The sequence below is a fragment of the Scyliorhinus torazame genome, chromosome 1 (genome assembly GCF_047496885.1).
Source record: "Scyliorhinus torazame isolate Kashiwa2021f chromosome 1, sScyTor2.1, whole genome shotgun sequence".
In the NCBI taxonomy this organism is placed as follows: Eukaryota; Metazoa; Chordata; class Chondrichthyes; order Carcharhiniformes; family Scyliorhinidae; genus Scyliorhinus; species Scyliorhinus torazame.
The window spans coordinates 293,876,710-293,889,800 of record NC_092707.1 but is presented as its reverse complement, the minus strand read 5'-3'; the positions used below and the strand labels follow the sequence as shown (position 1 = coordinate 293,889,800).

The window sequence follows — 13,091 nt, the reverse complement described above, 5'->3', positions numbered from 1 at the left end:
ACATCAAAGCAGTGTTGTTGCATCACTGTTCAAGTTGGCTGCTTGAACATTTCCACTTCAGCCCGGGGGTTTCTGTGTATTCAGCTGAATTCTCTCCCTGCACCTCTCTCTCCAAAATCTACCCCTTTGACGAAGCTCTAAGTCACTGACCTAATCTCACTTTATGTGGTTCAGTGTCACATTTTGCTTTATAATGCTCCAGAGCCTTGGAAGAATTTATTTTGTGAAATGTTCTGTATCAATATAAGTTGCTATTTGATGAACTAATGTGAAAACTTGAGCATTATATTGCACAAGCTTCTGTTGCAACTGATTCAATTTTTGAGCAGAAAACTTCTGCTTCGCTAATATGGTGAGTATTTATATGATGAACCTGTACCGTTAGATTTAAGGGAAACCCGAACAGCTTGCATGTTAAATGTCAAAATATGGGTAGAAGCCCAACAAGACGGAGACAGAGCTGCAACCTTTGGCTCATAGTCAGAAAACATCACTAAATAGGAACAATAAACAGTCATACAATCTTTTAATAGTTACTGTGAAAAGCCGCTAGTCGCCCCATTCTGGCGCCTGTTCGGGTACACAGAGGAAGAATTCAGAATGTCCAATTCACCTAACAGCACATCTTTCAGGACTTGTCAAAGGAAACCGGAGCACCCGGAGGAAACCCACGGAGACACAGGGGGAATGTGCAGACTCCGCATAGGCAGTGACCCAAGCCGGGAATCGAACCTGGGACCCTGGCGGTAGAGTTGGTGTTGAATAGAAAGGAAGGTACATTAATTTCAATGGGTATCCTAAAGTCCACAATCAGAGAGACCCAGAAATGTTTTGTATGAAACCAATTTTTACCAGTGGTGGGAAGCAAGTGGGAATGGATGACAATCTTGCTCTGGCATTTGGGTCAGAGAGCCTGACAGATTTTAACTGCGACACCTCATTTGATGCTGCACCTTTATTGTCCACTCAATTTGGACCATCGGCTAGTAGATGGTTCTGGTTGACTGCTGCATTTTCCTCACATGATAGAAGGCATCCAGAATGTCATGGAGGACTGGGGGAAGGGAAGCAAGGGTCTTACAGCAGTGGATCAGGAAGACGAGGGCAGGAGAGGTTCAAACGTTATTTGTGGGTCTGGAATGGCAAACCTGCTAGCCATTGAATCATAGAATACCTACAGTGCAGAAGGAGGCCATTTCACCCAACGTGTCTACACTGACCCTTTGAAAGAGCATCCTACCTAGGCCCACTCCCCCATCTTATCCCTGTAACCTTTGGACACCAAGGGACAATTTAGAATGGCCAAACAACCTGACCTGGACTGTGGGAGGAAACCAGAGCACCTGGAGGAAACCCATGAAGACATGGGGAAAATGTGCAAACTTGACACAGTCACCCAATGTTGGAATCGAACCCGGGTGTCTGGCGCTATGCCACCCCCGAGGACATCACTAAGGATTTAATTTAAAAATTATCTTCAGTCACCTAGTCTGACTTATTTACAGGCCTATCCCTCCTCAGTTCTGTAAAAGGGTCATGTGGACTCGAAACATTACCTCACTCCACAGATGCTGCCAGACCCGCTGGGTTCAGCCAGCATTTACTGCTTTTATATCTTTACATAACATCAGCTCAGAAATGGACTAAAAGGTTCTGTGTAAGTTACGGTGCCCTGAATTACACTTACTAATGAGGCTGCTGGGGATCGTCATCAACCATGTCAACCAACAGTGATAAAATGGATGATAATGCAACAGGAATTGGAGCAGCTCCATTTTAACTGAATCGATGATTTCCACAGTATACCAGTAACATGAGGAAAAATGTTTAAATTTTGGTAGGTATTTTGAAACTTAGTTCCCTGACTCATGTTGTAAAATGTGTCAGCCCTACTTGGCTCCACCTAGAAGAGTGAAAAGCCTGGGTTTTGGAGTTAGTGAGCAGCATTGTTGGTTTTGCTGTGACCTGTCGATGGCGCTCCAAGTTGATTGTAAATGGACCAAGATTGAAATGAGGATCAAACTGAATTGCCTATTGGTTACTCAGAGCAGGACTGGCTTCACCTGAGAGTGGGTGGGAAGGTGGCCTAAGGAGAGGTTGGGAGTTGCGCGGTTGGCTCCGCGTACAGAAGCTTTCCCGACATGGAATAACTTTGGAAAGTTTCGAGCAAGTTGATGTGGGCTGGGGAATGGCAAAACTTTGGATCGGATTTGGGAAGCGGCTACACTAAATGAAGAAAGGCGCCGACAGCTGAAAGTGAAACGCCTGATTTAAAAACAACAACCCCGTGTTAAGTGGTGTTAATTTTGGTGTTCAGGCATGGCTCTGACGAAAGGATTCCGAGTGTTTGAAAAACAGAAGCCTGGCTGTTGTAGTGTGCTGCTGGAGTCCCGGAATCGGCAAGATTGTCTCCTCTTCCAGGCTGGGGCTGTGGCCATTCTCTGTGAGTATAGTCAGAAACATCATTGTTCCAGCGTGGGTACAGCCTCCCCCAACTGTACCCGTGCGTACCCCCAACTGTACCCGTGCGTACCCCCAACTGTACCCGTGCGTACCCCCAACTGTACCCGTGCGTACCCCCAACTGTACCCGTGCGTACCCCCAACTGTACCCGTGCGTACCCCCAACTGTACCCGTGCGTACCCCCAACTGTACCCGTGCGTACCCCCAACTGTACCCGTGCGTACCCCCAACTGTACCCGTGCGTACCCCCAACTGTACCCGTGCGTACCCCCAACTGTACCCGTGCGTACCCCCAACTGTACCCGTGCGTACCCCCAACTGTACCCGTGCGTACCCCCAACTGTACCCGTGCGTACCCCCAACTGTACCCGTGCGTACCCCCAACTGTACCCGTGCGTACCCCCAACTGTACCCGTGCGTACCCCCAACTGTACCCGTGCGTACCCCCACAACTGTACCCTCCCATGTACCCACAACTGTACCCTCCCGCGTGCCTGCAACTATAACCCCCGTGTGCTTGTGGCTGTATCCCCCGTATGCCTGCGGCTGTACCCCTGCGTACCCGCACTGTACCCCTGCGTGCCCGCGGACTGTAGCTTCGCATACCCGCAGACTGTAGTTCCACACCTGCAACCGTACCCCTGTATGTGCACCTGTAACCCCGTACCCCCAACTGTATGTGCAACTGTAGCCCCGTACCCCACAATTGTGTGTGCAACTGTAGCCCCGTACGTGCAACTTTATCTGTAACTCTACCCCCAATTGTACCCGTGCCCCTAACTACTCCCGTACCTGCAACTGTACCCGCAATTTTATCCATATACATAGCCTTGCATGTACCAGCAACTGTATCCACAGCTTTATTCCACCATAACTGTACCCAGAACTTCACCCATATCTGCAACTTTACCCAAAGCTTTACTCGTACCTGCAACTGTACAGTTTACCCCTATTTGCACTTTATGCCCATCTACAACTTTAATCTCAGCTTTATCTGGATCTGCAGCTTTACCTGCACCCACAGCTTGACTCATATCCACAACCGTACCTGCAGCTTTACTCATATCCTTGGATTTGGCTGTATCTGTAACTTTACCTGGACCTGCAGCTGGAAGGTGCCATTGGATTGGGAATTAGCAAATGTAACTCCTTTATTTAAGAAGGGAGGGAGACAGAAAGCAGGCCAGTTACCTTGAAATGTGACATAGCAAAACCGATAGAAGCCATGATTAAAGATATTATGGCAGGGCACTTGGAAAAATTCAAGACCATCAGGCAGAGTAAACATGGTTTTGTGAAAGGGTAATTATGCTTAGCCAATTTATTGGCTTTCTTTGAAGGAATCACATTTGCTGTGGATAAAGGGGAACCGGTGGATATACTGTACTTGCATTTCGAGAAGACATTCGATAAGGTGCCTCACCAAAGATTATAGTGGAAAATAAAATATCATGGCAATATATTGGCATGGAGAGAAGATTGACTATCTAACAGAAAACATTTGGCATAAATCGGTCTTTTTCTGGTTGGCAAGTGGTGAGCTACAGTGTTCAGTGCTGGGGCCTCAACTTTTTACAATTGATATAAATGATTTGGATGAAGGGACCTTTTTTTTTCTTTATATTCATTTATGGGATGTGGGCATCGCTGGTTAGGCCAGCATTTATTGCCCATCCCGAGTTGCCCTCCAGAGGTGGTGATGAGCTGCCTACTTCAACCACTGCAGTCCCTGAGGAGTAGGTACATCCACAATGCTGTTCCAGCGACAGTGAAGGAAAGGTGATCTATCTCCAAGTCGGAGTGACTTGGAGGGAAATCTCCAGGTAGTGGGGTTCCCAGGTATCTGCAGCCCTTGCCCTTCTAGCAGCAACCCTATTTTCCCCCCCCTTCACCCCCCCCCCCCCCCGCTAGACCCGAGTCTAGCTCTTTTGCTCCCCCCATAACACTCCTGTAAGTCAGCTGACTCCTGCTGACCCCGGCTTCCCCCGCCGTCCCATTGACCCCCCCCCCCGTGTGGGAACCTCCCCTCCCCAACAATCGGTGTGCGCTCCTCCACTTCCCCCCCCCCCCCCCCCCCCACCCTAGTTGTAAGAGACAACTTGATTGAAACATATAAAATCCTGAAAGGTATTGACAGGGTGGATGTGGAGAGGAAGTTTCCTCTTGTGGTAGAATCTAGAATCTTCGGAACTCACTTCCTCAAAAGGCAGTGGAAGCAGAGTCTTTGAATGTTTTCATGGCCGAGGTGGGTATATTCTTGATAAACAAGGAGGGTTATAGGGATAGGTGGGAACATGGAGTTGAGGTTATATCAGTCTCAGCCATGATGATAGTGAATGACGGAGCAGGTTCAAGGGGTCAAATGTTACGTATCTGTTCTCAGCATTGTGAGGAGTTAGAACATAGAACATCGAACAGTACAGCACAGAACAGGCCCTTCGACCCTCGATGTTGTGCCGAGCTTTGTCCGAAGCCAAGATCAAGCTATCCCACTCCCTGTCATTCTGGTGTGCTCCATGTGCCTATCCAATAACCACTTGAAAGCTCCTAAAGTGTCCGACTCCACTATCACAGCAGGCAGTCCATTCCACACACTAACTACTCCCTGAGTAAAGAACCGATCTCGGACATCCCTCCTATATCTCCCACCCTGAACCTTTTAGTTATGCCCCCTTGTAACAGCTACATCCACCCGAGGAAATAGTCTCTGAACGTCCACTCTATCTATCCCCCTCATCATCTTATAAACCTCTATTAAGTCGCCTCTCATCCTCCTCTGCTCCAAAGAGAAAAGCCCTAGCTCCCTCAACCTTTCCTCATAAGACCTATCCTGCAAACCAAGCAGCATCCTGGTAAATCTCCTTTACACCCTTTCCAATGCCTCCACATCCTATAGTGAGGTGACCAGAACTGCACACAATACTCCAAATGTGGTTTTACCAGGGTCATGTACTGTTGCAGCATAACCCCATGGCTCTTAAACTCAAACCCCCTGTTAATAAACACCAGCACACTATAGGCCTTCTTCACGGCTCTACCCACTTGAGTGGCAACCTTCAAAGATCTGTGGACATGAACCCCAATATCTCCCTGTCCTCCGCATTCCTCGTAACCCTGCTGGTGAACCTCTAATCCGCATTCAAATTTTTTCTACAAAAATGAATCACCTCGCACTTATCAGGGTTAAATGTCATCTGCCATTTTTCGGCCCAGCTCTGCATTCTATCAATGTCTCTTTGCAGCCTACAACAGCCCTCCACCTCATCCACTACTCCACCAACCTTGGTGTCATCAGCAAATTTACTGACCCACCCTTCAGCCCCCTCCTCCAAGTCATTTATAAAAATCACAAATAGCAGAGGACCCAGCACTGATCCCTGTGGTGCACTGCTGGAAACTGGTCTCCAGTCTGAAAATTTTCCATCCACCACCACCCTCTGTCTTCTTTGTAATAGCCAGTTACTTATCCAATTGGCCAAATTTCCCTCTATCCCACACCTCCTTACTTTCTTCATAAGCCGACCATGGGGAACCTTATCGAACGCCTTACTAAAATCCATGTATACGACATCAACTGCTCTACCTTCATCAACACACTTAGTTACCTCCTCAAAGAATTGAATCAAATTTGTGAGGCAAGACTTTACCCTTCACGAATGGTGGGAGAAGTTGGAGAAGAGGGGGGTTTGGAGGGGGGGAGGAGAGGAGGGGCAGTGGAAAACCTACCTGTAAGGAAACCTGCCTGCTACTCTAATCATTTAAAAGCAAAATTGAGCATGCTCCCTTTAATGGAATATATTCCTGCTATCCCAAATTTCCAGTGTTTGTTGTGTTATAATATCACCAGGCATAGCATCCTAAAATCCCGACAATGCAGAAGGAGGCCAAAGGGCCCATCAAGTCTGCACCGACCCTCCGAAACAGACCCTACCTAGGCCCAATCCCCACCCTATCCCCGTGAACCCACCTAACTTTTGGACACTAAGGGGCACTTTAGCATGGCCAATTCACCTAACCTGCACATTTTGAACTGGGGAGGAAACTGGAGCACCCGCAGGAAACCCATGCAGACACTGGGAGAACGTGCAAACTCCACCCCCCCCCCCCCCCAGTCACCTGATGTGGGATTGAATCCGGGTCCCTGGTGCTGTGAGGCAGCAGTGCTAACCAGTGAAGAATGGGTGGCACTGTAGCACCGTGGTTAGTACTGTTGCTTCACAGCACCAGGGACCCGGGTTCGATTCCTGGCTTGGGTCACTGTCTGTACGGAGTCTGCACGTTCTCCCCATGTCTGCGTGGGTTTCCTCCGGGTGCTCCAGTTTTGTCCCACAATTCCTGAAAGACGTGGTTGTTAGGTGAATTGGACATTCTGAATTCTCTCTGTGTACCCAAACAGGCGCCGCAGTGTGGCGACTAGGGGATTTTCACAGTAACGTCATTGCAGTGTTAATGTAAGCCTACATGTGACACTAATAATGATTATTATTATTTTAAAAATTGCCTGTAATCTATTAAGAGACGGTTACTGAAGGGTGTACAAAAATACATCTAAATACTCCTGATTTATGTGATGGAAGGGAGGAAATGTTTTTCATTACATGGACAATCCACTGATTCATATCAAGGAGTCTAAACAATTAATAAGATCTTTTCCACTGTATCTGTTATAGGATTCAGTGACTGTGGCTGAAAATTAAATGAAGTACATTTTTGCAGTTATTTTGTTGGTCGCTCCCCATTGAGAATCTGAACTGCCAAGGCACTAACTGGAGTAGATTCTGAGCAGATGTACCATCTGTCTAACCTGAGCACTCACGAGGTGCTGTGGATCAGCAGCAGCAGCCGAATTGTGTTTCATCACAATCTGTAACCTCAGGGCTTCAGTCTCCCATTGCCAAAACTGGTTCAATGAAGGGTGCAGGGGAGCATGCCAGGAGCACCACCAGGCATACTCCTAAAACAAGTTGCCAAACCTGGTAAAACTACCATATTTATTCTCAACAGTGGAAGCAGCATATAATGGACAGAACAAGTGATCGCACAACCAATAGGTCACATCAAAGCTCTGTATTCCTGCCACATTCAGCTATAAATTGTGTGGACAATTAACTCCACAACTATCCTCATCCTCTTGGCTGGAGGAGCCCAGTACGTCAAAGTAGAAGATGAGGCTGAAGCTTTTAGAACCGTCCTCATCCAGAAATGCCTGGTGGTTGATCCATTTAGCCCTCCTTGTGAGATCCCCTGCATCAGTGAAGCCAGTCTTCAGCTAATTTGATTCACTCTGTGTAATAGACGTGTTGTATACAGCAAGGACTATGGGGGTCCTGACAACATTCTGGCTGTAGTATTGAAAACGTCTCCATAACTAAATGTGTCCCTAGCAAAGCTGTTCCAGTGCAGGGTCAACGTGCAGTGCAAAAGTGCCCAGTGAGCAGGACAAATTCAATCTGGCCAATTGCTGCCCTATCAATCTACTCTCAATCATCAGCAAAGTAACGGAAGGTGTCTACAACAGTACTTTCAAGTGATAATTACTCAGCAGCAACCTGTTAACTGATGCTGAATTTGGTTTTTGGCACGATCGCTCAGCTTCACGTTTTATTTCAGCGGAGACAAGAGAGCTGAACATAAGAGGTGAAGTGAGATTAGTGCCATTGACATCCCTAAACTCTTGCTTTCCTTTCCTCCATGGCATTCCTTAAAAATCTTCTTATGGTTTGAAATTTTAGATTTATAATGATCTTCCAAAGTGCCTTGGGCTGTTTTGTTACATTAAAAGCTGTTTTAAATATTCAGCATGCATACATTTGGGAGGGAGAGGATGCAGTTGCCATGGTCCAGGGGTAGAGGTCCTGCTCTGGATGTACCAGGAGCTGGAAGGTAAATTCAAACGCAGAATATCATGGATAATATTTGATCTACATGAAAACTGGCGTAGGGACAAACATTAGGAAAGTCAATGTGTAATTAAGAGGGGTGTGGGGAGGAGTCCCATTTAATGTGTTTGTGGCACCGGTCTTGAAACAGTAAGGAGTTGTAGAGCTGGGATGGGCTGAACCTGAAGAGCTGGGAACAAAGTCCTGATGGAAAGGATAACTAGGGCTCTAAATAAGACTTTAAACTAAGAATGTGGAAGAGGGATCTGCTATAAATGACAGAAACCTAAGAATGAGTAAAAGAAGGAATAAAGATATCATGACTGGCCAGAGATTGGATTTCATTGAACATTGAGGTAAAAATAACTACTAAAAATGAGTGAGGAATGAAAAAAACAACTTAAAAAAATTCATTCATGAGGCTGACGAGGCCAACATTTATTACCCATCCCTAATTACCCTTGAACTGAATGGCTCGCTCGGCCATTTCTTGAAACTTGAAAAGTTTGTACACCAATGTACAGTGTATTCAGAACAGAATGAATAATTACACAGCAGTTCTGGATATAATTGAAATGTGGGGGTGAATTTCACATTGAGAAATCAGGACTGCTGCTGTCCCACGTATGTAAAAAAAACCCAGTGTGATGTTTCAGGTTGCAAATCTGCCATCATCACGCTGGCTTCCAATAATATGGAAGTTGATCGAAATCAGCTGCCTGCCATTTTAACCAGTCTTTAAGCTTTTACATTCCCGCTTCATACTTTGTTGGGCACATGTGAAAACCATTGGGAGGGAATCATGCCAGGCATCACGACGTGTTATAGAGGTGGATACAAAGGACTGTGGCTGCATTCAGCAAAAGACTCTGATGCTAAAGTTGGGAGAGTTTCATAGTGATTTTGCTTTTATTTTTCATAGTTTTCAGCCTGCTTTGCTCAGGGAAGGGGGCCTTTGTGCATCCCAACATTTGAGCTTGACATCGCTGTGCCCCATGGGAATTGTTCATTCTATAGGAAGCTCCTCCTCCAGTGAGCAGGAGGGCAAGTACCTGGCCTGGGATCGGTATGCCTTATGGTCCAGCAAGGTGGCAATCTGCTGCTGGACAAAAGGGGCTGTGGAGGTCAGACAGGAAGGCCGAGGTCACTACCCTGCCAACCGTGTCTCCAGAGTGGGGATGATGTACCTCCAGATGTCCAAATGACAATGCCTTACAATGCTGCGTCTCCCAAGGGAGACAGCCACAGGGCTGTGACATGCTGTGTAGGAAGATTGCCTCCAATTGTATGGGTGGCCACCCAATGCCTGTGATGTTAACAGTAACTGTGACCTTGAATTTTTTCACTTCTACTCATTCCAGACATCATATGAAGACCTTTAGCAGGGACTTTTCAGCCTGGGGCCCATCACTGTCTCAAGAATTTTATACATGCCATATTCAGACACACCCATGACTCTATCTCCTTTACCTGTGTCACAGGCAATCAAACTGAGAGAGCCAGAGGCTTTAGAACCATGGCTAGATTTCTGGGTGATAAAGAATATCCTGAAGAGACGGCTCATGACTCCACTTTAAAATCCATGCAGGGAGGTAGAACAAGAGCCACTCTTCCAACAGGGCCATCATTGGCTAGATCATTGTGTTACGGGCCAGGGTTTAGAAAACTCCAAAGTATATCATGGAGTTCACCAGACCTCTAACTGTTTATAGATTTTGGTTACGATGAGCATAAGGGCCTGCCTTTCAAGTGTTATTCAACAGAGGCCTTAAGCACTTTTAATCAAAAACGAGCTTTATTCTACGAATTTAGTTACATATTTATAAGCACACACAGTAAGCATTTTTATCAACTACAAACATAAATACCCCACGCAGCTACAGTAATATATGTATCACCCGTTAAAAATTTCCCCCTTTAACTGTTCCAATTTAATAACAAGATCCCATAAATCAGAAACCCCATTTCAAAGGTGTGGCCCAACACACCGCACTCAAGACCTGGTATGGATATTCTTTGTTCCTTTTCAAAACAGCAGGTTTGAATTCCTTCCAGAAAGCAATTATCTCTTTTCAAGTTGTCAAGTAGTCTGGAAACAGCTTTTAAAATAAAGATAGAGAGATACTTATTTTTCAACATGTGCATCACGAACCCAGTTCAAACTCAAAGCGAAAGTAAAACTCAGAGCCACAGCCAGCTCCCAACTCAAAAACGAAAGTATAAACTCGCAGAGCCACAGCCCAGCTCCACCCACACAATTACATCACTGAAGCCATGTGATAAGCCAAAAACATTTCTTAATTGGTCTTTGACAATTGGTCTGCTCAAAATGAAATTTTAATGTTTGGAGCGGTTGGCTGTCACTCTTCAATACTCTTCTGCTTGAGTCTCATTTATGATCGGGGTACACTGTATCTTGCACAACCCGATTCTCCACAGAAGAAAAGGCCTGACAGAGGAGGATATAATGGAGTTAGCCCTGTCCTCTAATGGTTCGGATGATGAGATTGCGCAATGCCAGCTAGCTGTGCAGGATGCTATTTATGTTCGGGAGATATGAGGTTCACCAGAAGGCAAAGACTTTAAAAAAATATATATATATTTTTATTAAGGTTTTTTAACAACACAATTTTTTCCCCTTACAAACAATAACCCCCCCCCCCCCCGGGTAACAAAATAACGCAACACAAGGTATTCTAGGAACGGTTGCCACCGCCTGTAAAACCCCTGTGCAGACCCTCTCAAAGCAAACTTAATTCTCTCCAATTTTATGAACCCCGCCATGTCGTTTATCCAGGCCTCCAGGCTGGGGGGCTTTGCCTCCTTCCACAAGAGCAAGACCCTTCGCCGGGCTACTAGGGACGCAAAGGCCAGAATTCCGGCCTCTTTCGCCTCCTGCGCTCCCGGCTCGCCCACTACTCCAAATATTGCTAGCCCCCAGCTTGGCTTGACCCGGACTTTCACCACCTGGGATATTACTCCCGCCACTCCTCTCCAGAACCCTTCCAATGCCGAAGGCAAAGACTTAACTAGCAATCTGTAATTTGATCTTCGAGACCATCCCCTCTCACTTTCTCTTGGTATCTCCCAATCATCAGCCTGTGCATGTGCCAATGTAGAGGTACCATATGAGACCAATCAGAGGATCCCACAGGAACACAAACTCCCTAAAGAGCATGCAGTCAATCTAAATCAACACCGGCACATCACAAACTTGAAACACTAACGTAGCTGGAGTCCTAAGTTGAGATTAAATTTTTAGTAAAAGAAATCAAATTTTATAAAACTGTGCAATTACCCAAATGACTAAAGTATGTGCCAGTGTGTGCCGCCTGATGGATGACTACAGAGGCTTGTCATCAGCCGAGGGCTCAGTATCTAGCTCACGTCCAATACTCCTCTGATTGCCAGAGGCCTGATTGCCAGAGGCCAGAGGCCTGCACTATCTCGGCCTCTGACAGCTGGGCTTTTGACTGTGATGTGCTCACATAAGTATGTGGAAGCCTTTCATAGAATTTACAGTGCAGGAGGAGGCCATTCGGCCCATCGAGTCTGCACCAGCTCTTGGAAAGAGCACCCTACCCAAGGTCAACACCTCCACCCTATCCCCATAACCCAGTAACCCCACCCAACACTAAGGGCAATTTTGGACACTAAGGGCAATTTATCATGGCCAATCCACCTAACCTGCACATCTTTGGACAGTGGGAGGAAACCGGAGCACCCGGAGAAAACCCACGCACACACGGGGAGGATGTGCAGACTCCGCACAGACAGTGACCCAAGCCGGAATCGAACCTAGGACCCTGGAGCTGTGAAGCAATTGTGCTATCCACAATGCTACCGTGCTGCCCTTTCAGTTGACTTGCGCATCCTCACCGAAGTGCATGTATCTATGCTGGCACTAAGCGCAGAGCAAGGATGTGATAGTGCACCCTGTGAGACTTTTGATGTCCTTCTCCAAGGTTAACATTGGTGGCTACAGCTGCTGATGTTTCTTGGAATCTTGCCACCGCGGGGTCGTCTGCCTAATGGTTCAACTCCTCTGGTTTGCTGCTAACCCCAACACTTGCTCCTATAGAGGGGTGAAAATGACCAAGTTGAATTGACCACCTCCTGTCATGGCCCCCTCTTGGGCATTATGTGTCCAAAGATGCACAGGTTTGGTGGATTGACCGTGATCAATTACGAGGATAGGGTGGGGAAGTGTGCCTAGGGAGCGTGCTCTTTCAGCGGGTCAGTGCAGACTCAATGGGCTGACTGGACTCTTTCTGTCGAATTCCATCATCAGCCCAAGACCGTAAGAAACTAGAGAGTCATGAACACAGTCCAGTCCATCATGCAAACCCGCCTCCCATCCATTGACTCTGTCTACACCACCTGATGTGTTGGGAAAGCAGGCAGCATAATCGAAGATCTCTCCCACACAATTGTGCGGCAAAATGTGGCTCCAAGTCCATCTACAAGTTTGCTGATGAGACAACCGTAGTGGATCAGATCTCGAACAATGATGAGCCAAAGGAGGGAGATAGAGAACCTAGTGGAGTGGTGTAACGACAACAATCTCTCCCTCAACGTCATCAAAACTAAGGAACTGGTCATTGACTTCAGGAAGCAAAGTGTCGTACACACCCCTGCCTGCATCAATTGAGGTGGAGATGATTGACAGCTTCAAATTCCTAGGTGTGCATATCATCAACAATCTCTCCTGGTCCACCCACATTGCGCTACGACCAAGAAAGCAACAGC

The 13,091-nt window shown here is 46.7% G+C and overlaps 1 protein-coding gene across 1 annotated transcript in view; it reads left to right on the top strand.

The window, feature by feature from the left end:
- The first annotated feature begins 1,961 nt into the window (after positions 1-1,961).
- The window catches only part of LOC140421095 (synaptojanin-2-like), a 287,869-nt gene continuing 276,739 nt past the window's right edge, over positions 1,962-13,091 (top strand). The window contains 1 exon segment of the mRNA XM_072505504.1: positions 1,962-2,443. Coding sequence (XP_072361605.1) covers positions 2,320-2,443 — 124 coding nt within the window. The 5' untranslated portion in view covers positions 1,962-2,319.